Consider the following 23,414-nt stretch of genomic DNA (forward strand, 5'->3'; position numbering starts at 1 on the left):
GTTACTTCTGCCGCTGAATGGAAATGCGATGTGAAATCAAGTCCGTGCAGACTCGCCTCCATTTGCATATTTTTTCCCCCAGAGAGTGGAAGTGAATTCATATGCTGCTTGCGTGCATTGATCCACTGAGATTTACTCTAAAATAGAGGTCAACTGCTGCAAATAAAGACACGGCAGCGGACACAGTTCAAATATTTGACTCGTTCACAAGCCGATTAGGGATAAAGTGCTGCGAGCACCAAAACAGCAAAGCGCGCTAAAAGCCTCGGCCTACATTGTGCACTCAGGAAAGGATCAACTAAAACCAACGCCGAAACAAAGAACAAACACCAGACATCTCCTCCAGCTGCAAACACACAGAAATCACTTTTCCCTGCTGGATTAAAATGCTCGCATGGTTAAATCCAAATCCAATTACCTTGCTTTGGTTGCTCACACACCGTCTAGTATGCACGCTGCAGCCTCACCCGGCCATCAGAAACACCTAGACTGGATGCCCTGCAGTCACGCTTGAAGGCAAAGTAACAATTTTACCAGCAAGCTTCTCAAAAGTGCCCACAGTATGACACAGACACAGGGACGTCACGGTCGAACATGATGCCAGTGAACACATCGTCCCCCTGTGAGAGCTGCGGACATTTCAGGGTCACTGAGTTACTGAGTTACTGCTCTGCTACATTAAAAACACAGTGAGATGGTGTCAAAGATGTCCCGTGGATGGACCAAGAAACAGATTAATAAAGCAGTAAATAAGAGAAATGATTTGACGTGAACATGCCATGCTTTCTCACTCAGCATGTTACCTATCAGACGGAGCCCTGGGTACAATGGCCGAGCTTTCACACCTTTTTGATGCGATCAGATAGAGCCAGAGCTCATTATCAGCTCCCCTCAGATTAACTGGTGACAAAAAAAAAGAGCGTTTGGATTCCTTTTGTCTTCAGGAGGGACGAGCTGCAAACGCAGGTGTTGTGTAAAACAACAGTTAGACACAGAAACTAAGAGTTATAGGTAATATGCACTCTTTAATATTTGTTTATCGCATCATATCGTTGAGTTTCTCATGCAGGCCTCTTGTTGTATAATGCATTCGGACCTGACGGCTTCGGTCTGGACTTTCGGACTTTACTCCGAACACTCATTCGAACTCTGGTGCGGACTAAACCATCGGACCATGGTCCTCCAGAAAAGACGGGACTCAGTACGCTTCGATTCTGGTGTGAACATAATCAGACTTAAAGTAGGACCTAATACAGGAAGCAAACCAAAACACAGTGCTTTGTGGGTTGTTACCGGATGTTGACACTTGCAGAGACAGCTACGCTGCCAGGTGGCAAGATGAGTGGAGGACAGACGTGAGAGCGACGAGGTGACGGCTCTCAGGGTGCTTTCACATCAGGTACGATCGCTTCGTACCAAAATATTGGCTGAGCAAACAATTTCACACATGCTTGTGGAAACGCACGGAGAGTGGAGCTGATCGATCTGTGGAACAATGTCGGTAAAAAAGTAAGAAAAACTCCGACAACAAAACATTAAAGTCAGCGATCGTGTTGAGTGTGATTGATCAGTGTGCTCTCTCTCTCTCTCTCTCTCTCTCTCTCTCGCTCGCTCTCTCTCTCTCTCGCGCGCTCTCTCTTGTTTACTTCAGGGAGTTTTCCTACGCGGAAATTCTGACCAATCAGAGATCAGTTTCCTCACGCATCTAAACTTTTGGTCCGCTGCCGTGTGAACACAAACCGAACTTGAGGCACGATTTGGTCTTGGATTCAAACAAACGGACTTCAGGTGTGGAAGCAGCCTAATCAAACACCTGTTCACTCTGCTCATAAAAGTGAGAGCATCTGAAAGACTGACATTTGACTTTAAATCACTTCAACTTTATATTTCTGCACTCAGAATACTTTTGGATCAATATGTTTTGTGTGCTAAATCTCCTCCTGGTATTTGTATTTCTTTTACAATGGAACAATTTCAGTTCTCTCATCAATAATAATGCTTTATTGTCTCACATAATCTTTTAGCTTAGCCAGTTAGCTTCTCAGATGTTAGGGATATAAAGCTTTGGAAGCCTGACAACAAAAAGCCAAAATACCAACGAACACGACACCAAGCTAAGTTTGTAATCTGAGCTGTGTTCGTTCCGTTCGCTAATTAGATGACACAATGGTTCGAGGTGAGTGCTGTCTACAGTTACATCTATAAATATTAGATGGCTGAGCTGTGACCAAACACCCGGTCAGCATCATTATACCTTAATAATCCTTCCTGTGTGTGTGTGTGTGTGTGTGTGTGAGAGAGAGAGAGTACATGTGTTCTCCTCTTTATCTGCTGACTGTGTGATCATTCAGAGATGATAAAGTGGGAAAGGGGCTGTTTGTATTTGTTTTCTCAGCTCAGCGAAGCATCTGCTCCGTGTTCCTCGCAGACTCGTCTAATTAGCGAGCGGGGCAGCGGCGTGTTTGTGCCGCGGCTCTGCAGGATTTATCTCCTCCTGCCTGTCAGATAAACTCTTTCCTCTCTCTGTCTCACTCTGGCTGCTCTTACTGTACATTTCCTCTGAGTGTTTGCCCTGCTGACACAGAATAATCCCTCTCCAGCTCTGCCTCCTTAAAATTAATGTCCTCTTTAGAAGATACTCTTTAACAAACACTGCTCCGAGGCCGAGGAGCTCGTTAAGCCATTAAAAAGTGATCTGTAAACCCTCTGGACCATTTAAATCCAGTAAGAGGGCTTGTCTTACACACTCTGACCCTGCACCAAACACTCGAGGTGTTCCAGGCTCTTTGCATTAAAAAGAGGGAATAAAATAGCAGGTAAGGCAGAGCTGCAGAGAGTAAGGAAATTGTGTCAGCTATTAAATGTGATTATCCATCTAATGACCTTCAAAGACAATTAAGATCTGACAGTCAATTTTAAGAATAGAAAGGTCAAAGTTCTCTGATTGCTGCTCCTAAAATGTGACGGTAAACTGAACATGTTTTAGGTTGTGGCCAAAGACACATGAGGACGTCATCGTGGAGTTTGAAGAACAGATCGACATTAGTTGTAGCTCTACTTGCAACTAGAGCTGCAATTAACGACTATTTTGATCGTCGACTAGTCATCGATTATCGAACCCCCCCATCCCCCGTACATAGCTCTAGAGAGTGGGGTGGAACGGAAGTGTGTGTGTGCGTGAGTTACGTGAAGTGTCGGGGACCGGAGCCGCGGAAAGAGCACAGGAAAAAGAGTGATCGTTAGTGTTGCTCCGACTGATACAAAGGAGAAATAAAAGGAGGAAGAACAAGAGATGAGAAGGAGAGAAAGTGTGTTCTCGGGGAAATGTCTTAAGGCAGGAAAATGAGAGAAGAATCACACAGCGAGGCTGTAACTTAACAACTCCATCTATAGATAGCTAATGTTAGCAAGCTGAGAAGCTAATTATCATATCTGTGCGAGTCTGCATCATCCACAACTCCATCGTGCCTTCTCTTCAATGCTCCACATCACCGACGTGCTCCTGTGATGAACAAGTCCGCTGCACAGATTGTGCAGGCGATCCTGTTCTCTGCAGCGTTGAGTTTGAGGTTGAGTTGACTTTACAAGTCTTAGGACGCGATGGAGTTGCATCGGCCGCCGCGATTTCGCTTTGTTTTGTTTACCTGTCGCTGTTTCGCTGCAACGCTCTCAGCAGAGACGGTAAGGATGCGAGATGGCTCACTCCTCAGAAACTCGGCCCCGGGAAACAACGTTATGTTACGCACAGCATGAAAAACACGCGGAACCGACTTATTATTGATAATTAAATTCATTGGCAACTCATTTTGTCATCGATATTAGTCTCCAACGTGGACTAATCGTTGCACCCTTACTTGCAACTGTCCACCGTGATTGGGAAACCTCTGTCACTATGAGTTTGTTTTTGTGCCATATTTTCCCTTTGTCTCTTTTCCTTCGACAAACAGTGAAAGTAGAGACATGCAACAAAGCTCCATGACCAATAATGATATTTATTTGCATTTGTCTCGACTGCTCATCAACTGGATTTACAATGAAGTACTCTGCATGAAATCAAGATGCAACTTCCTGAGGAAACGGCTCCATCACGTCCGCAGACTGCACAGGAACACAAAATCCTCTCCAGCCCCGTTACTGTCACTCATGGCTGACCTAAAACTAAAGAGCTGTACAAGAACAAGATTATGTCTTTGAATGAAGAAAGAAAAATGTGTAATATTTCAGAAAATATGTCAGTTCCCAGTGGAGGTAATTACACAGTCTATACAAATGCATGAAAGAGGCTAAATCTGAGTTTAATATAAAACAAGTGCAAAATGTGAGACATGAAAACCTCTGCAGCTCGAAACACCAAACTGTTCTTTTCCACAGATCGTTTTCACTTCCATGATTTAACGTGTTGATTAAACGTGTTAGGAAAGAATCTGGCAGAAGTCTGAGCTCCCTGTGAGCGCATAGTAACACCTGCTTTGACAGCTTTGCTCACTGCTACATGCATTCTTCACATTCCTGTTTGTGTTATGGTAGTATGTGTGTGTGTTTATGCACGCATGTTGTGGCCTCTGAGGCCCACAGAGACTTCCTGAGGAGCTAATGACTCGGTCACAGCCGTAATAACCAGAGCTGGAAATAGTCAGCGTAGCATTAGTATGCTAACGCAGTCAGCAGGAGGCCTCAGCCTACAACCTTTAATTGTGTCTCACGTCTCACATAAACGTGTTTAATGTGAAGCGATGGTGAGCGCTCGTAATGAGGCCGTTTGGATCGGAGCCTAATTAGCATCCGGTGAAAGAACTCGTCATTAGACGGAGGAACCCCTGAGGTTTCATCCAGCCGGGAGCAACTTAACGAAACAGTGATCAAAGTAACTCACTTTTTATCAAGTCATCATATAGTGAAGTCAAAGGTCAAATCAAAGAGTTTGTCCACTTTTGATGAGTTGTTCAAGTTTTGCCTTTCAGTACTGTTATTTACAACATTTCCCAGAATTCCTTTGGACTGCAACTAAAGAAACCCTGACCATGTTGCATACGGCCACTGTCCAATCTTACGTTAGCAACCGTAACTAAGCGCAGGAGGAGTTTTCAGAACAACAGCAGATTTCCTCAAAGTTTAGAGGGCGGTGACATATTTATTTGCTTTTCCGAAGCCGGAAACTCGAGAGAGATGTCGGACATGGATTATAAATTGTGGAAAACAGTCAACCGGTCTCCTCTTGCGATCCTTGCGGCCACCACCGATGACATTGGCACAGCCTTGATTTACCACCTCTTGGTTTGTGCCATTGTTGTGGTAAACTTGTGCAGGATCTTGTTGGGCTTTCCTGTTGTGCCTTCAGGAGATCCAGTGTTTGGATCGAGCCCACGATATGCGATTAATATCCTGACGCGCTTTAAACAAAATGCACATGAACTGTCAAGACGTGGGGGGCCTGGTGCTTGCATCGGGACCGGTGAGCTTCTGCCTCGATTTTTATGTCCTCTTCATTCTCGACACTCCGCTGACTAATTATATTCTGGATGTTCAAATGTGTATTGTCGTCCTTCCTGTCTACTTCTCTCTGATGTTTGGGAACCATTTCTCCACATATTTGCTATTATTTGAAAACACCATAATATTTAAATGCCGGTGTGAAAGCTTGACAAGCGTAGCAACAGTAACCAAGGAGGGTGGGACTTAGCGAATGGTCAATTAGATGGCAGCTGACCAAGATATTACCTGAAAGTGATGCATGATGGGCAGAGTAGTTATTTTTGTTACAGATCCAGATCAGACAACATCGAGGAGTCCCACAGGGATGCTTCTTGGTGCCCCTGTCTATTTAGCAGAGTCTTGTCTTCTCTTAAGTATGAAGAAACTGTCATTTAAACTTTCCTCGAAGTTTACATATCCACCTTAAAGTCATACCAGGACTTTAAGGTGGTTTAGAGGTCTTAGCAGCATTACCAAAACAATGTAATGTATTTGCAGATAAAAAGTTCACCTGGGATGTTTTCGGTCAAATGTTTGAAGTGCAGAGAACATTGATAAGTGCTCGTAACACTGACATACCTTGTGTTCAAAGGAGAATCTAAGCGTCAATCACTACACCGACTCTGTTCTGTCTGCTGCTGAGTGTGAATGTTGTTAACGTCCCCTCCGGAAAGGTAATTCTCTGAAAGCTGACCTGATCTTTTTTAGTGCTTGTGAGTTTTCAGAGTTATTGAAGGACACTTTAGATGACAGAGAGGAAGACACAAACAACAGGTGAGAGTACTGAAACTTGACTCTGGGCAGCAGGACTGTTTTGGCCTGAAAAGTCCTCTCACAGTTTTATCACCTACCTCCCAATCTGTCTTCCTGTCTCTCTGGCTCTGTCCTCTCCCTCTTACATGCATAATGCAGCAGTCCTCCTGAATTCTCCTCATTCCTCTCGCTCCCTCTTCACCTCTCTGACATGCTCCATAACTCCCTCCCTGCTTTTCCTTGACACCCAGCTCTACATTTCCCTGAAATGTGAGGCGTTTTCCTGCTGGCTCCGGAGCAGACGGGCCGTAATGAGGACATCAGGGAGATGTGAGAGGTGTTTTGTTTTTAAAGCTGTGAAGAGAAACGAGGCAAGGAGGAACAGAGTCACTGGGCTCCTCCTCCTCCTCCTCCTCCTCCTACTACTCCCTCTGCCTGCACTTTGATGCTCACTCTTCATCATTAGACTGCTTCTCAGTCTGCGTCCCTCCATCTCTTCTCTAACATCCCCTGACTAATCTCTTTTCTCTTTTTTGTACGTTTCCTGTGCTCTAATGACCGAGCATTACTCAGCAGAATGCTACCAAGAACATTTCTCTTCTTTGGTCCCTCACTCAGGCTAACTTAGCCGGTCTATTACAACCCAAGTGTTGTACCTTTCAGCCATCACTCGGTGCAAGGAACACCAGCGGTCAGACAACCAGACAAGTTGTAAATGATCTCCCAAACTTTGAAATAAAGTTAGTAAGATGATTACTCACACTGTCCTTTATAAACATCCGTTACAGGTCACAATCCCACTTCCTGGTTCACACTGGTCGACCGCACATGCTCCGTCAGGGTCCAGGGTATCCCCGCGCCCAGTAATAAACAGATACAATGGTTAGAAAGCTTACCAGCATCATCTATTATCTAATGATGCTTCCAGCTAACATGAACTGATGTTATCTAGCAACCGTCGTTTGCTAGCCAGAACCAGATACTTCCTGTTTGACATTTAGAGATAGTGTCAAGGAGGAATTGTTTTTATTGTAGACGGCCAGATAGTGGAGGTGACGATGGCAATGAGGAAGAGGCTGGTACGTCTAAGTGCGTCACCGTACTAAGCTAGTTATTAAGTAGCAATAAGAGGCTAAATACAGATCAGCCTCACAATTTTTCCTCTTAGCATTGTTAGCATCATAAAGGCTGCTGTGGCTTCGCATTAAGGCCTGTGTCCACGAACAGTTCAATGCAGTTCAGTGTTTTCAGCGCTCGGCATCGTAAGCGCAAAAAGGTGTTTTTTGTCGCTGCGCTTACAGTTGAAAATAGTTCAACTTTTGGAACACCGCCACGCGCTCGTCAATGTAACCTCTGCCTCACCGACCAATCACAATCAAGAAGGGGTGGGACTTACGATATCAACTTTGTCAACAACAGCGGTGGAGGAGAAGCTAATCCTTTCATTTTTTTCGAGCGTATAATTTCCAGGTGTTTAGCTCCTGCTAACGCCAGGACACGATTACTTTACATTGTTTTGTTTTGTTTTTTAAAAAAGTCAACTTTCATCATACAGAGCGATTTAAAACAGACTTAACGGTCACTACCGAGGGAAGCGGAAGTGCAGAAAACGTCCTTAACCTAGCAACAGTCAGCGGCGGTGACAGGCGCTCTGAAATTGAGGTTGAAGGAGCTGCCAGTCAAAAAAACACTGTTAAGCTGCTTTCTCACTGGTCAAAAAACACCCGGCTTTTTTGCTTAATGGGAAAGGTTACAATCAGCATTCAGACCCGGGTCAAACGACTCTGCAGTAGACCCGGTAATTATTGCCTCGGCACCGATCGGCATTGATGGGAACACAAAACCTGTGATGACACGCTAATCTCCGCCCCCCTTCCAGCGTGATGTGATGCTCCATCGGTAACTTCTGCGACTCCTCGTCATCTCAGCTACGTATTCCGCCCTTCCCTTTCCGAGCAGCGCTTCGTTCCAAATTTGTCGGCGCCGAGTTTGATAAACAGACTGAATGAGTAACAGATACAACAAAGACCTAACCACCGTAACATCTTCACTGGTTACTAACCCTGTCTCCGGCGCGTTTGTGACGTCAGACGGTGACGCAGCCGACAGGAGGATACTTCACTGGCAATGGGAAAGGAGACAATCGGCATCTATAAGCAGGTCTTCCCGGGTCTGAAAAACCTGCGTCGACACACTAATTAGTGGACCCTTATGGTGTGTGCTATTTGGGCATGCATGCCTTTATTTAGAGGACAGCTGAAGAGAGACAGGAAATGAGGCGAGTAGAGAGTGTGGGATGACATGCACCAAATATTTGGTTCGACTCCCGGCCTGCTGGTGCCTCAAGGACTGTAGCCTCTGTACATGGGGCGCCTGCTCTGCCAACTGAGCTAAACCAGCGCCCCATAAAATGTATTTTTTAAGGGCTCTTATTAAACCTTTATATTTCTCTGTAATGCAGCTCACTGTGAGAAATGTTTTTACTTTGACATTCTTTCAGCCCATTTTTCTGATGCCCCCAAAAATATGTATCGTATGGACTCGGACGGTTTGTGCATCCCTCGGCATCTCGTCTTGGTTGGTCTTATATTTACTCGTGAAGATCTTTGTGAAGTTAAATTGGAGGAGGTGCTTTCTTATTGTTGACCTTTAGATCATCTTTCTCTGGTAAACTTCAGCCTCTGCTCGTTAAAATAAAACTAACTGTTGAAATTAAATCTAGAAACTTCTTATGGGAAATGTTTGGCAGTGATGTATACACCATTAAAGGACCCAGGCTTTAAAGGAGGAAAGACGCCAAACTGTTCATAAAACTATTCTCAATCAAATGATTTGGTAAGACACCAGGTCCTCCTCAGTACAGCAGCATAAAAGCACAGACGCACCTTGAACCACATTTGGCTGGTGTTTAAAAACCCTCAAATCAGCCCACTCACTGAGAGCCTAATGTGCGGTTTGGAAGCTCCATTAAAGTAATAATACTTCTTCTCTCTCCCACTCACTTCATCGTGCGCTCTCCCACTCATCAAAGAAGCGATTCATCTTACAGGAGCACGCCGGGTTTTTGGCAAAGTAGTCTCATTACTCATGAAGTGATGAAGACAGACACTGAGAAACACTTGTTTCCTTTCCTAAAACACTCCAGTGCTCAGTGATACGTCTTGTAAACACTGAGTATCTTATGTAACATGAATCTACATTTGCATTACCTCAGAGCTGGAAAAGAGATCGTACAAAATGAGACTCTTTGGATGGAAGTCAGGGAAGTTCTCAGACGATGCTTTCACTTAGCATTATGGCATCTTTTGACTTCACCTGTATCACCTGTTGGCACATTGAGAGCACAAAAATAGACTCGATGTGAAGGCGTCGAGACCGTAACAAATCCACAGAGCTGTGAAAGCAGACAGTAGTCAGCAGGGGGTCGGATCAGCAGGTAGAGCAGAAGAAATGCTCCAGAGATAGATGAGAGGGAGAGGGAGCGCTCACTGGCCACACACTGCTAGTCACAAAGGCAGCATCATGGGGATGGCGTCTTTGTGGGGAGCACACTTCCCAGGTATCCACACAGTGCTGCATGTGTGACGTCCACGGTCAGCTCTGGTTGTAACTCTTGATTTTCCTGGCTGACGGTCGCTTTCCTTTTCAGACTGTTTGCTTCATCTGAGCGTCGAGTTTGTTTCTTCTTCTTTGGATTTTCACTTCTTGTTGAAGTTGTATCTGTAGTCATCCATCTTTTCTTTGTTTGTTCAGCCATAGTAGATTACTGTTTACTCGCAACACTTGCAGAGAGCGGAAAAGCAGCCGCTTAACAGATCAATAATAGTTTCCTTAGTGCAACAGGTGCAGCAGCATTAACTGGTGCTGATGGAGGTCTTTGAACTCAGCACCTTCCTCTCCCGTTGTTGCTGCTTTTCGATGCTCTTTCTGGGTTTTAGAGTTAATTAAAGTCCATCAGCTGTTTAACAGTTCGACATAAAGATGCTACAGTGACTTTCATCCGTCTGTCCGTACAGAACCGTCCCTGCGGCTCAGGCTGCCTCTCCTTTATGGATTCAGGAGATTACAAACAGAAAAGCAACATGTTCGTCCATAAAGATCCTCAATAAAACGGGAGGTTAGTGAAGATGGATGGGTTTAATATCAAGACAGTGCTCTTTCTCGCTCTGAGGAACGCCTCCTGAGCTCTCCCCGGAGAAATCGCGCGAGGGTGTGTGTTTGAGAGAGAACATGTCTGCGTCTCTGTGATTAATGAGTTGGTTCTTTGGGCACTTCAGGCTGTATCTTTCAGGCAGGAACACACTAAGATGTAGCACACAGTAAACCCTCCCCGGGATCATACTGAGCAGCGCCGGGGCTCTGAGGTTGTGGGCTCGTAACGGTGCCTGATAGTAATCCTCTCCTGGGTTTTATGCAATGCTCATGTGACCTAATCTGCCGGGCCGATGTGAGGGGATTTTTTGGAGGGTGTTTGCACGCTTCAGTGCTCCCAACACTTAACATGATGCAAAGCGGGCGACTTGAGGGGAGAAGATGATTATAAAAAGATTAAAAAGTGCATTTCAAGCTTAAGCACCAGCAGGATCTTTCTAATCAGAGAAACTTCCATCATGAATTTAAAACCTGTAGTTGGAACGTAATCCTTTCCACTTTTCATACCTGACTCCAGAGGAGAGAAACATTTCAACAGGTTGGTGTGAGATGTACCGATACGTCAAACATCCTCCCTGAGAGAGCAACGTCTACGACTCCAGACAATTCTTTCCTCTTCCTCCTTTGTGTAGAGAATCTGAGCTCCTGCCTGAAGCTAGTTTTATCTACCACAGATCAGGTCTGACAGGTTGACATTTGTTTTTATCTCTCAGCCCATCAAATGGTCTGTTTCTCATGATAGTTCAGCTGATGATGGTTTTAGTGACTTCTCTGTGCTTACCTGGCTGTAAGACCCAACAGGGACAATAAAGATGAAGTTGATGGACAGTCAAACTATCAGAAATTCACGATCAGTCAGAAAATCGGCTGGTTGTAGAAAGTTTACGTTGCCTGTCTCTTGGTTTGTGCCTGATGATGATGTCCATTTATGGTTTCTCCAGAGCAACTCGTCTCTCAACAATTGCCCCCAGTTTGGTGGATATTCGGTGGATATATTTATGGTCCCTTAAGTGTGAACCTTTGACTTTTCAGAAGATGCTACTGTGAATCCAAGTTTTCCATATGGGGTTGTCGAGTCCACTTTAATCAGCTTAGTTGGTAACGTATCCTCAAGCAACACTTTGTATGACTTCTATTGAAACGGTATTGCCGATATTTGGTGGACAATCCCACGAATGTCCTCCGTGTTATCATCAACTGACACTTTTCCACAACCCCCCGATGGCGTGTAACACCTCTTCCTAAAATGCAGCCAGTGAGCTACTGCAGCAGATGTAGCGCGGAAAGTTGTCCAGATATACCACAGGCCGTGCTGCAGAGGGGATGAGATTGTCTTCATAGTGTCACTTGTGATTTTTCTCTCCACTAATGAGGTGCAAGTGTGACTTCACAGCGCCTGTTCGCTTACCTGACACACTGAGCAGTGTCCGACACCTTCATTCAGAAAAACTCAAATATCTCGTCCAAATATGGTCGTTTCTGCCTCCAAAAACAACAACATGGCAGCGTCATGATGGCTATGTCCATCAGTGACACAGTCTATGAACCAAACAGACTGTTTCTCATTAACTTAAATGTGTGGCAGAAAACGGACGCTCCCTGTTGGACAAGCTGTGACGAAGCGTCTGTATTTGACGATTTGGAAAACATTGGAACTCCCATTTTCCGCTGTCCCGGATCAGCTAACCCATCTCCCTTTTGTCCTGGTTTTTCAAAGTAAAACCGGATTGGATCAACCTGATCCAGATACAGACTTTTTAAGATTACCACAGCTCTAAATGGGACGACATACTACTCACTTTGTCCACAGGGGGCGCCAAAATCCACACAATGAAAGTTCCTCACAGCTGCTTTAAATTAAATATTTCACATTTGATATTGACGCTATTTGGTGGATAAATTCCTTTATTTTTTACAACTCTAGCGTCTATTTTATCTGCAATGTAGCTATTCAAGCTATTCAAAAAGTGTATACAGTCAAAACTACACTGTAAAAATGTTTTATCACTTGTAGCTCCTGAAATCCAGCCTGAATCCTCCCCTCTGCTGGGATCAGGATCATCCTGATGCTTCGGATCATACTTTTCCCAATCCTACATCCCATTCTGAAGATTTGATCCAAACCGTCAGCAGTAATCCGATCCGATTACTTTTGAACGACTGGGATGAGAAATCACCGGAGTCAAAGTCTCGGTAGTCGAGGTCGCATGTTCTGCACGCTCAGGTATTCATCCAAACCTTCTCGATACAGCGCTCTGCAGACAGACAGAAACATTCCTGCTTATCACAACAGAAACTAAAGATCCTTCAGTCACCGTCTCACCAGCTAACTGCTCAGTCCTTCCTGTGAGTCATGCAGCTGCGACTCTGCCATGTGAACGTTTCTCACGTTGCATTAAGAGCAAAGACTGAAAGCTTGGTGACAGTTCTGTTAGCAGCAGCTCCAGGACTCAAGTGTCCGGGGTCAGGCGGAGGTTTGTGAGGCAGGTGCTTGGTTGAGTGAAAAAGGGCACCTTAAGACTCACACGCACACACATACACACGATCATACACACAGGATTACTTAAGCCACTTTAGGGGTATTTACACAGACAAAAAATCATCTTTCTACCAATTAGGGCCACGGCTATTACCCTGAGTTACACAAGCCGTCCCCTGTGAACTGGTCCAAGCCCGCTGTGTGTCCCTGAAAGTGACTGAGACACACACACACACACACCGTGCCACACAGCTAGCATGCAGGCGGGCGGAGTGTGTGTGTTTCGTCAGTGTCAGCGAGCTGTGAAGCGTCTCAGCTCTGTGACTGCCCCGGAGCAGCCCTTCACACTACATCACACTTCATAAGACATTGCATGGCCTGACATCAACTCAGAGACACAGACAGAGAGAGAGACGAGAGATGGAGGGAAGGAGTGTGAGAAAGATTCAGCACACGCACACACACACACACACACACACACACACACACACACACACACATATAGCAGGGATGTTGCAGTCTGAATCCTTACAGAGGCAAATAAAAAGAAGCAGAACTCCAGTCAAACACAGTGAAGACAAACCTTGTTTATATGTGTCTGTTCGGTTTGTGCAGTGTATTCCCAGTATATGCACTTGAAGAGAACTTGGCTGGCAGTGTGTGCATCACTAGCATAGGTGAACGTGTGTGTTTGGATAACCTTTACAATGTTGCAGAAAAGCTAAAAAATAAAAGACCAAATAAATAACTTTTCAGAATAAAATGTGAATCTAAACGTCCAAATGTGCAGCCGTGGCGTGCATCGAGGAATATATGTATTAAAAAGATATCTGCATGACAGAAGAGTCTGCAGGCGACGGAGAAGGTTTTTGGTGTCTGAAGCCGCCTCCCCTTTCCGTGCGAGTAGTTTTGACCTACGCTTGGGCTGCACGATACATTGTGCAATATTCACATCGCAGGACGTGCGATTTTGAAGCACTAACCTATTGTCACCGAGTGTCTATGACCGATGAGAGGTCTCACTCGGTCTCTTGTTGGAGAAGAACGGGTTCATTATTGTTTGTTTGTTCGAACTGTGAACACAAGACGCGTTATTCAGCCTGTAAAGGACACCTTTTGTTGAATAGTTTTTGCTTTGCTTCTGCTCAGTATATTTTGGTTCTAAACTGTGTTGCTTGGCTCGACTGTTACTTCTGTTGTGGCTTGTTTCATGTGTTTGTTTAATTTACTGCATAACTGGGTACTTCTTTGTACTGAGGAATCCTTGTGGTGGTTTAAATATAATAAGATAACGGTCGGTTGAATACCAGCTGGCACCCCAAAAAATCAACAAAAGCGCTACAGCTGCTCCTTTTTTGTTGCTGGGTGCAAAACGAAACCACGTTTGTCATTTTCACTGACTGATCCACAGGAAAAGTCTTCAACAGACACACAGAGAACTGAGCGCTGACGCTAACGGAGCCTCTATCGTCCCACCAACGTTATCTGTGACATCAGCAGCTCCGTGACACGAGGTGGAGGTGGTGAGAGTGTTCCCCTTAACAGCGTCACCGGGGCCCGGTGCTGGTTCCCGCTTCATAAGCAGACCGCTCACGGAGCGGACGTGCTGTTTACTTTTAGCGGCTACACCTGCAGCTGGTGTGTCGACATGAGCGACAGGAAGCAGGAGACGTGATTTTACGTTTCATAGAGTGACTGTCACGGAGCTGATGACGTTGATTAAACATACATTTGATCACCATTAGCAATGGTTGCTGGCATACTGTATTAGTTACACAACTGCAGCCATCAATCTGTTCGTCTGTGTTTTATAGAGAACGTGTCGCTCCACCTGTACGCTACTGTTTCATGCAGGTGTCAGAGTCTGAACCAAGAGGGATGAAAGACGAGAGGGAGTTTGTTTTGTTGTAAGCAAATTGACTTGTATGATTGTTCATAATTATTATTATTATATAAATCACAATGTGTGTTTTTACCCATATCGTGCAGCCTAACCTACACGTACAGCAGACTTAAGATGTCTGCAGGGAAACAGGCCGAGTGGAGCAAAAGAGGCAGAATGCATCAGCTGGAATGGAATATAAGAAGTAATCAACTATCATCGCACAGCAAGTTTTTAATCATCTCTGCGTAACAATCCTGTCGTAGATGTCGCCTCAACGCCAACCACCGAGCGTCCTCTCCATTCAGTGAGTCACTTTTAGCCTGGAGTGTGGGGCGGCGGACCTGTCGTGTGTCAGCCACAGTGGCTGGCCACGTGAGTGTAAATAACAGTGGCACCCGGTGAGGAAGAGGAGGAGGAAGGAGGAGGAGGAAAGGAAATGCCACTCAGAAGGAGGAATGTAAAGAATTTTAGCTGCGAGAGGAGCAAGAGCGCTGAAAACGAGCTACGGGAAGAGACAGAATTACCCGACTTAATCTACAAATCACACTCCAAGAGGGAACATGCATATTACTGTGTGTGTGTGTGTGTGTGAGGAGGCTGAACCCCCCCGACCTTTATCCAAAACAATCCCCCAAACGTAATTTTCTGTCTTACTTCCTCCCTCCCCCCGAAACACACACACACCTCCTCCCCCTCCATTCATCCTCCGCTGTTGCCGCGGTCACAGTTGTCATGGTTAATTAGCATCCTGTTGTGCGGATGTGCAGGATCTTCGTTCCCATGATCCTGTGAGAGGACTTGAGGCCCGGGTCTGAAGACAGCAACAACATCTGTCTGTTGCTCGCTCTCCTAACCCTCTGTGTGTGTGTGTGTGTGTGTGTGTGTGTGTGTGTGTGTGTGTGTGTGTGTGTGTGTGTGTGTGCGCGCGCCCATTCTCTAACTTTGCAGCGTGAAACCAATCTTCTCAGTGTTTTTTCCCAGTGTTGCTTTGCATCTCCAGCCTGAGGGAGGGAGATTTTTAATCATCCAACCCGGAACAGACGCGTTAATATAACAGCTTCTGTCAGGCAGCGCACGGCTTTCATCGGTTTCAGCTCAGCAACACGTTATTAAAGCAGCACACCTGTTAGAGGGGGGTTGGAACTGTGATTAAATGTGGTCTTTGTATTAAAAATACTGCAAATGTTTTATTAAAGCTGCAGAACATTTATCCTGGACTGCAGGAAATCCCTCAGGATTGCTTTTTCAATATATTCATGTGAATTATGTTTCTCTACATGAAAAAAAGCGACAACTGCACGAACGACATATGTTTAAACAATATATAACGATTGTGCAGCAGCTAATCTCACTTTACAGATTCTACATAGAAATGTAGAATCTGAAGGCAGCGACGAAGATGTTAGGGATGGCAAGTGTTCTGTTTCTGTTTGTAGTACGCTTGTAGTCCGAGTAGTATTGACCAATCACATATCAGCAGGCTGCGGCGTCTGCAGGAAAAACAGTCCGTGTGGAGAGCAGAAGCAGGCGGAACGTAATCCACCGTAATGATTTATTAATCATCTACAGCAAGTTCAACCGACAGCTAGATTTCCCGACTTCCTCGAATGCATCATAAATGATGGCTCCGCCCTCCGTCTCATGTTACAGTAGTGTTCTTCTCCTCCTGAGGACAGACCTGACAAAGCTTCATGTTGTTCCTAATCTGCATCATGATGTTGTTCTTTCAGCAAACTGAAGAGCCGTTAATTAAAGTCGATCACAAGAGAATCTGTTTCTGTTTGGGCTTCATCCCGCTGCAGTGAGCCAGAGTGCAGCCTCTGTGTAACTTCCTGTTTACAGTGAGACTGAGACTCAGCACAGACAGATGAACGGGCGCTCCTCCGGGGGATGGGACGAACCGAGAGAGGACAGCGTTTGTTTAGCAGACACATCTGGAGGGAGAATTTACCTTTGATCTGAACACACGGTCGTGTATTAGGATCCATACTTTGCATCAGCTCAATCGTGTAGAAATAAACACAGATTTTTACCTGCCGTGTGGTTTATTATGGTTCGATAAGCACTAGAGAAGAGTTCTGATGCTGTTGCACCAACCTGATTTTTGGTGAAGCGTTGTGGTTCCATCTGTAGTCTGAGTAATACCAGCAGGCTGCGGTTAAATGCAGAAAATACATTCTGAGTGGAGAGCGAAACGTTCTGCTGTAAACCAATCCAGGTTCCATCTGACAACATGTAGCTTTAATAACCTCTATGAATACACCTCTAAGTGTAGGAGCAGCAAACAATCCTCTCTGCTGTCTCTAACTCTAACTCCATTCTCACGTCTTAAGTTTCTCGTCTGCCGTTCATGGAGAAGGAAGTCTGGGCCTGAAGTCCTTTAGTGCTACCAGCTGGCTGCACCAGAAGCCCTGAAAAGTTGGAGTCGCTCCCAGAAGCGAGACGATAGCCGATGGCTTCGGAGCTTCAGGAGGAGGACCTCCTAATGTAGAAAACAAATGCATTGGAGGCTTATCACTTTCAGTGTTGCCTGTTGTGTTGTTGACTTGATGATCACGCAGCAGTGGAGATAATATCCCCTTTAGCTTATTCACATTCAACACGTCACTCAGACAACAACAGGATGTGTGCTCTGCGAATCAAGCAGACAAACAGAGTGATCAGTCGTCTGATCCTCTCTGCTGAAACAAACAGCCGACCGCTTCGGTCTGAATCTTCTAATCAAACATTTTAACACGTTACAAAAGTCGATTGGTTAGCTCTGCATCCAGCTGCTCCGAATAATAAGCTACAAAGTGAGTATTCTCTTTGTGCTGTGTGAGTGAGTCAGATACACGTAACGCACTGCTCATCTCATCGTCAGGCTGCAGCTGAAGGGCGTGAACATTAATTAGGCCGACACGTTCTGTCAGCCGGCTGAAGGTGTCGACAGATGTGAGCTGAATCTCCGAGCTTCAGTTATTTATAACTTAAGTAAATGACTGATGTCAAATATAAAATCTGGATAGGTGAGAGAAAGGAAGAAGGCAGTGAAGAGAAGTGAACTGTGATGTTAAAGTCAAACCCTGCAGTAAAGCCTGGTCCTCTTGCAGCAGGGAAATTGTGCCATCGATTCGTTGATCTTGTGTTTTTCATCATTAATGAAGTGCTTCATTATTTTGTCTTTCAGCTGCCTGCCTGTCATCTGTTACTGAACTGAAAAACTTTCTTTGGCTTGGATTGGATTGACAGTTAGCGTTGTAACTTAAGACCTGCCAGCTCCTCATTCACACTTGTCACCATAGGGTAACTTCTGGCCTCAAACAACAGAATGTCCACACACCAGTTTGTGGCATCACGGTGGCTCCGGCTGCTTCTTATACAGTCACTGGTGTCAGAGAATTTAATACAGTAATGAAGGCTCCCTCAGGGTCGAGCTCATCTAATGAAAAGTCATCTTCAATTCCAAGAGGCTCTGAGGATAGAAGCAGCTCTGATGATAAATGGTGTTGACATTGTAAATGCAACAATACACAGATACGTAACACATTCACCGCTGGAGGAGGAAAAGCTTTCTGGAACAACACTCTTATAGGTTTTGATTATTTTAGAGCTATTTTTAAAATACTTTTTAAAATTTATTTTACATTTTTTTTAATTTAATTTCATGTGTTTATTGTTATTATTACGTTTTTATTATTTTAAAGTGATTATTTTTATTTTTTGTTTTTCTTATTTTCTTTTCTTTATTTATTTTCTTTATTTTGTTTGTTTTCTATTATTTAAAAAAATATTATATTTTATTTTTATATAATATATCATATATATAAATAATATTATATTATATTATATTTTTTATTTAATTTTTAAAATAAAATGTTGTATTTTTCATTTTATTTCATGTATTTTATTATTTAAACGTTTTTTTAAATTATTTTTTTCGTATTGTTACGTTTTTATTATTTTTACAATATTTCTTAAGAAAAGTATTTAATTTTTTAAATTAAATTTTTTATTTTTCATTTTATTTCATGTCGTTTTTTATTATTACTTATTTTTAAGTTTTAATTATTTTAAAGTTTTACACAATTTATCAAACTAAACTATTTCTCCAAATTCTTAGACATTAAAAGCAAATGTCGTTTCTGCTACAGAATCTTAACGCACTTATTTTACAGTTGATTACATTTCACTACTTTTTGCACTTGAATGATGGAATATTTATTGTGTAAAACTAATTTTAATGTTTAACATTAAATTCACTGTAAATTACTGTTCGGTAAAAGATGAAAGACAGCACCCCCAAAGTTTTTATGTGAATTTAAACAGCAAATTTAAACTGTCACACTTAAAAATAATCAAATCACATGTTGATTTGTCATGAAAAATAATGTCTGCTGAAAATTGTTAGAACTTTTTCCTGTTACTGAGCGCAAATCCACGTCGTCTGAAAACGTGTTTTACTCACTAATGTCACGATATTTACCTCCCCCTCGTTAGGACAGGTAAAGGTTTAAAATCATGACATGATCATTGTTTTACTTATTTTCAGGTGCACGTCCTTAAATGTTTCCTTCAGTAATTTGCATTGAAAGCCAGTGTGTGTGAGATTTAAGTCCATTAGAAATATCAAGTGCGCTGTGCTTCTGTAGAGACGACTTTAATTATAATCAGCGGTGAAACTGCCTCGCTTTTTTGGGACCAAACTCTTTGACGGTAACTCCTGAATGCAGCGTCTGCAGACTCTGACTCCTCTTTGTCACTGTGTCTCCCGGCGCTGCAAACCTCAGCAGAACAGACAGAGCAAAGACTTTGTCAAAGACAAATATAGAAAAGGAGGGAAAAGGGGAGTTGGGGGGGGGAGCAGAAGCAGAGATGAAACAGGCGAGAAGGAGCGTGAGACCGGCAGAATGTGTGTAGAATTCCTGCGAGATCTCGTCTCTCGCCGCCTCTGTGATGCTTTGAAAGCTCTGCACACGGTGAACGTCTCAAAGTGATGGGCTGCTGAATGGATTCTCCATGCTTTGCTTTCACTACCTATCTGTCTCATCCCCTCCCTCCCTCCCTTCTTCTTCTCCTGCTGCACTCTGAGCTGCGTCTTTAGTCTCCACCTCGGGCTAATGCAGAGGACTGTGAGGTCCTGGGGGAGAGTTTAGGAACGACCTTGGCTGAGTGTTTGGGTCGATAAGAATATGAGTGAACGCATTGTGACCTTGTAGAGTTTGTTTCTTGCACGAAAGCAGACACATAAAAGCTGTTCAATAAAATTAAATGTAGTTTATTACAGACAGAATTGAAGGTGCTGAGGGGACGACTGCAGGTCGTTACTCTGGGCAGGCGTCCAGAATCAGAATTTATTGATGTTTGCACAGAAATTCAGCCTATGACAGCTTTTACTTTGGCCAAATTGCCTTTTTAATTTTATTATGTAGCTGAGTTTAACCCACAGATAATGTCTGACTGACCTCCTGTGTCTCTGTGTGTCCCTCAGTCACCTGTCCGGCTCCAGACTCAGGGACCTCCTCCACATCTGCAGCCCCTTCATCAAACGGGCCTGCCTCATCTCCACCTACGTGAGTATCTTTTTCAACATGAAGTACTGGCTGTTCTTCCTCTCAGATGTAAACACTTAACTTAACTGTCGACCATTTTCCAAAGTAAAACATTTTCAATACTGAAATACAGCTAAAATACAGACTTTAAAATCACCATGAGAACATTAGATCGGCTTCCATATTTCCGTGTCTTCTGTCACTCTGTGAATGATCACAGGTTATTTATCTATAATAGGAACAGGAAACTGTCGGAGTACTGACACGTTGTTCCTCCTCCGTCCTCCAGGTGGTGATCATCATGTCAGTCAGGCTGTGGCTGATGGGAGGATCCATGCCTCTCTTCTCTGAACAGGACAACCCCGCCTCCTTCTCCCCTCACCTGCTCACAAGGTGATTGTCAAAGACACACTGATACACAAACTCCAAAACAACAGAGAAGAAGAAAAGCAATTTAATGTCGCTTTAGTTCAAAATGTGTTTTAAAGCTGCTGTGAGGAGCTTTCAGGTTGTGTTGATTTTGGCGCCCCCTGTGGACAAAGCCTCTTATGTCATCCAGCTTTAAATGTTTGCCCTAGAAAATGTAAACAAAGGCAGCGGGCAGTAAATTGCTTCGTCTGATGCCTGACCCCCCGCCAGCAGTTTCAGGCATTAAAAATAACCAAATAGAAATAATCACTCTTGTTGCTGACGGTCTGGTTTGCTTTTTTAGCTCATAGAGAGTCATCAGAATTAATTTCAGTCTGTTTCATAACCAGTGAAAAACTCCTCACAGGAGCTTTAAAGTGGATGAAGATGATTTCAATTTTCTCTTCATAACAAATTCCACCCTCTCGTCCAGACTTGGTAATCATGGCGGTGGCCAAGATGCCGAACTTAAGGCTTCAAAACCATAGTCCACAAACCAGTGAGTGGCATGACAGTGGCTAAGTTCACTTTTCATATACAGTCTGTGGTTAACAGCTAATATCTTTGCAAGCGAACAAGCTTTATTTATACGTTTAGCATGCTAAAATTAGCATTTAGCTCAAAGCATCACCTTGTCCAGCCTCACAAAGCTGCTAGCTTGGCTCTGGGCTCGATTCAAATTTGTAGGATAAGATCAATGACTGTATTTAAAGATGGACGACGCGTCTCCATCTGCTCCCATTGTACGAAAGCGATGCCAAAATAGCCCCCGCGATAGGCGCTGCAATCTTCTGTGCAGTACAGTTCGGAGGGTTGCTCCATTGTTGCCACTTCCGCTAACCCAAACACACACTTAACTTACCAACAAAACAGCAACGATCTCGCTCGCTGGCGTGTTTAACAGCAGAACAGCTTCTTGTGTTGGTCTGAGGTGAACGTTCACAGGTATGGAAACTTTAATGACGGTAGTGATTGTTTTAGTTACGTCTCCTCTCGCTGGTCGTCCTCTGCTCTGCTCACCTGGAACTGATTGGCTGCAGGAGCCGGATTGGTCAGCAGAGCTGTCAATCATCATTTTTACAGCATCAAATAACTAATTAAAAGTAAACTTGTCAGAAAAATGAACACTTGGACATAAATCAGCATGATAAGAACTAACTCTAATGACAGAAACCATGTTTGAGAAAAATGTATTTGACGTGTGTTTTGATTTTATAGTTTGACTCATGTCCCATCTGTTAACATGGAGGAGGCGGGCTTTATGAGCTATACTGCAGCCAGTCAGCAGGGGGCGACAGAGAGGGTTTGGCTTCACTTTCAGGGAGCTGTCAGGTCGGCCATCTTTTTATACAGTGTATGGATGAGATGAAATCTTTCTGCTTCTGCGTCTGTTCAAAACATATTCAATATTCATAATGATACAGTTTATGTTTATTACACGTATCATAAACTGCATTACATGGTGCTTTATACTAATATATGAGATATAAAACAACAATAAAATACACTGAAATGTACAAACAAACAGGCAGACATGAGGAACAAAACAGAAGAATGGGTCCTCAAGTGATTTACAAGAAGTTGGTTTTCAATGTTACCCAGGTGTGAACGGACCCTAATCCTGTTATTAAGTTATATTCAGCTATAAAGGACGTACTTCTGAGTCTGTCAGTAATATGATTATAGAGGATTATGTGTTCCAGACAGTATCGAGTCCTCTCAGTCGTGTCGGTGTTTGTTGTCATCGGTGAGACAGCCCATAATCTGTCATTAGCACAGCAGCGGTGAGAAACGGCTCTCCTCTCGCTCGGCCACCTGGGAAATTTACGCTGGATCCTCGCATCCCTCGCTCCGTCCTTCCTGCTCATTTTCTCCGCTCGTTATTTCTGCTCCCTGATGTCTGAAGAGCCGGCAGTGTTCCCTCCTCGCCTCCTCTGTGGGACGATCTGTCCTCGCTCCCTCCGTCCTGCTCCTGTCTCCGTTTGACATTTTCAGTGTCACAGTGGAAATATAAAACGTGTTTTTAAAGCTAACTGTGATTTATTGTCTCAGCTCGGCTAAGTGTTTGTTCTCTACTGTTCATCCTGCGCGGGCGAAATTAGTGCAGCAAAAAAAGATTGTTCTCATAATTGTTTCAGCTGCTGATTATTTTTAGGATTCACTGATTAATAATTTTGATTGTTTATAAATTAGAAAGTTATATGTTTGACTTTTTTGCTTCAAAAAGTCTCTCAAACAATTAAATGATAATCAAAATATTTGTCAAATAATCTTTTCATCATTTATTGCATTAACTGATGAATTGTTGCAGCTCTATGTAAATAATGAAAGACAAGTGTGGTTTAAGATTATCATACCTTTCACAGATGACTCCCTGATTTATTTATCTATCTCACAAAATTAGAACGATCCCCTCTGTGCTTCAACAAGTCAACAGATGGATGTTGCTGTTAAATGTTTTTTAAGGATGTACCCGACTCAGAAATGTTATCTGAATCAGATGTGGCCGTTTAAGAAGGTTTGAATATTTGTTGTTTCAACTCTTATCTCAACCTATAAACCGTAAAATTCAGTGTCTAAGACGCACGTTTAATACTTTTTTTAAATCTAAAAAGTGGACTGCGTCCTATACCTCAGTGCCACCAATATACCGGTATAAAATCAAGCGGCAACCTCCGGTATTGAAAAATGAAGCCAATGCTGCAGTTCCTCTCTCGGCCACTTGAGGCTCCAG

At 43.7% G+C, this 23,414-nt stretch overlaps 1 protein-coding gene across 1 annotated transcript in view; it reads left to right on the forward strand.

The window, feature by feature from the left end:
• Positions 1 to 23,414, forward strand: part of tmtc1 (transmembrane O-mannosyltransferase targeting cadherins 1) — a 116,276-nt gene that overhangs the window by 43,145 nt on the left and 49,717 nt on the right. The window contains exons 5-6 of the mRNA XM_069671120.1: positions 20,212 to 20,293; positions 20,562 to 20,665. Of these exons, the coding sequence (XP_069527221.1) occupies positions 20,212 to 20,293; positions 20,562 to 20,665 (186 nt within the window). The remainder of the gene's footprint in view (positions 1 to 20,211; positions 20,294 to 20,561; positions 20,666 to 23,414) is intronic.

This window comes from Semicossyphus pulcher, unplaced genomic scaffold, assembly GCF_022749685.1.
Source record: "Semicossyphus pulcher isolate SPU_LCO1_2020_fin unplaced genomic scaffold, fSemPul1.0.p SCAF_20, whole genome shotgun sequence".
Classification (NCBI taxonomy): domain Eukaryota; kingdom Metazoa; phylum Chordata; class Actinopteri; order Labriformes; family Labridae; genus Semicossyphus; species Semicossyphus pulcher.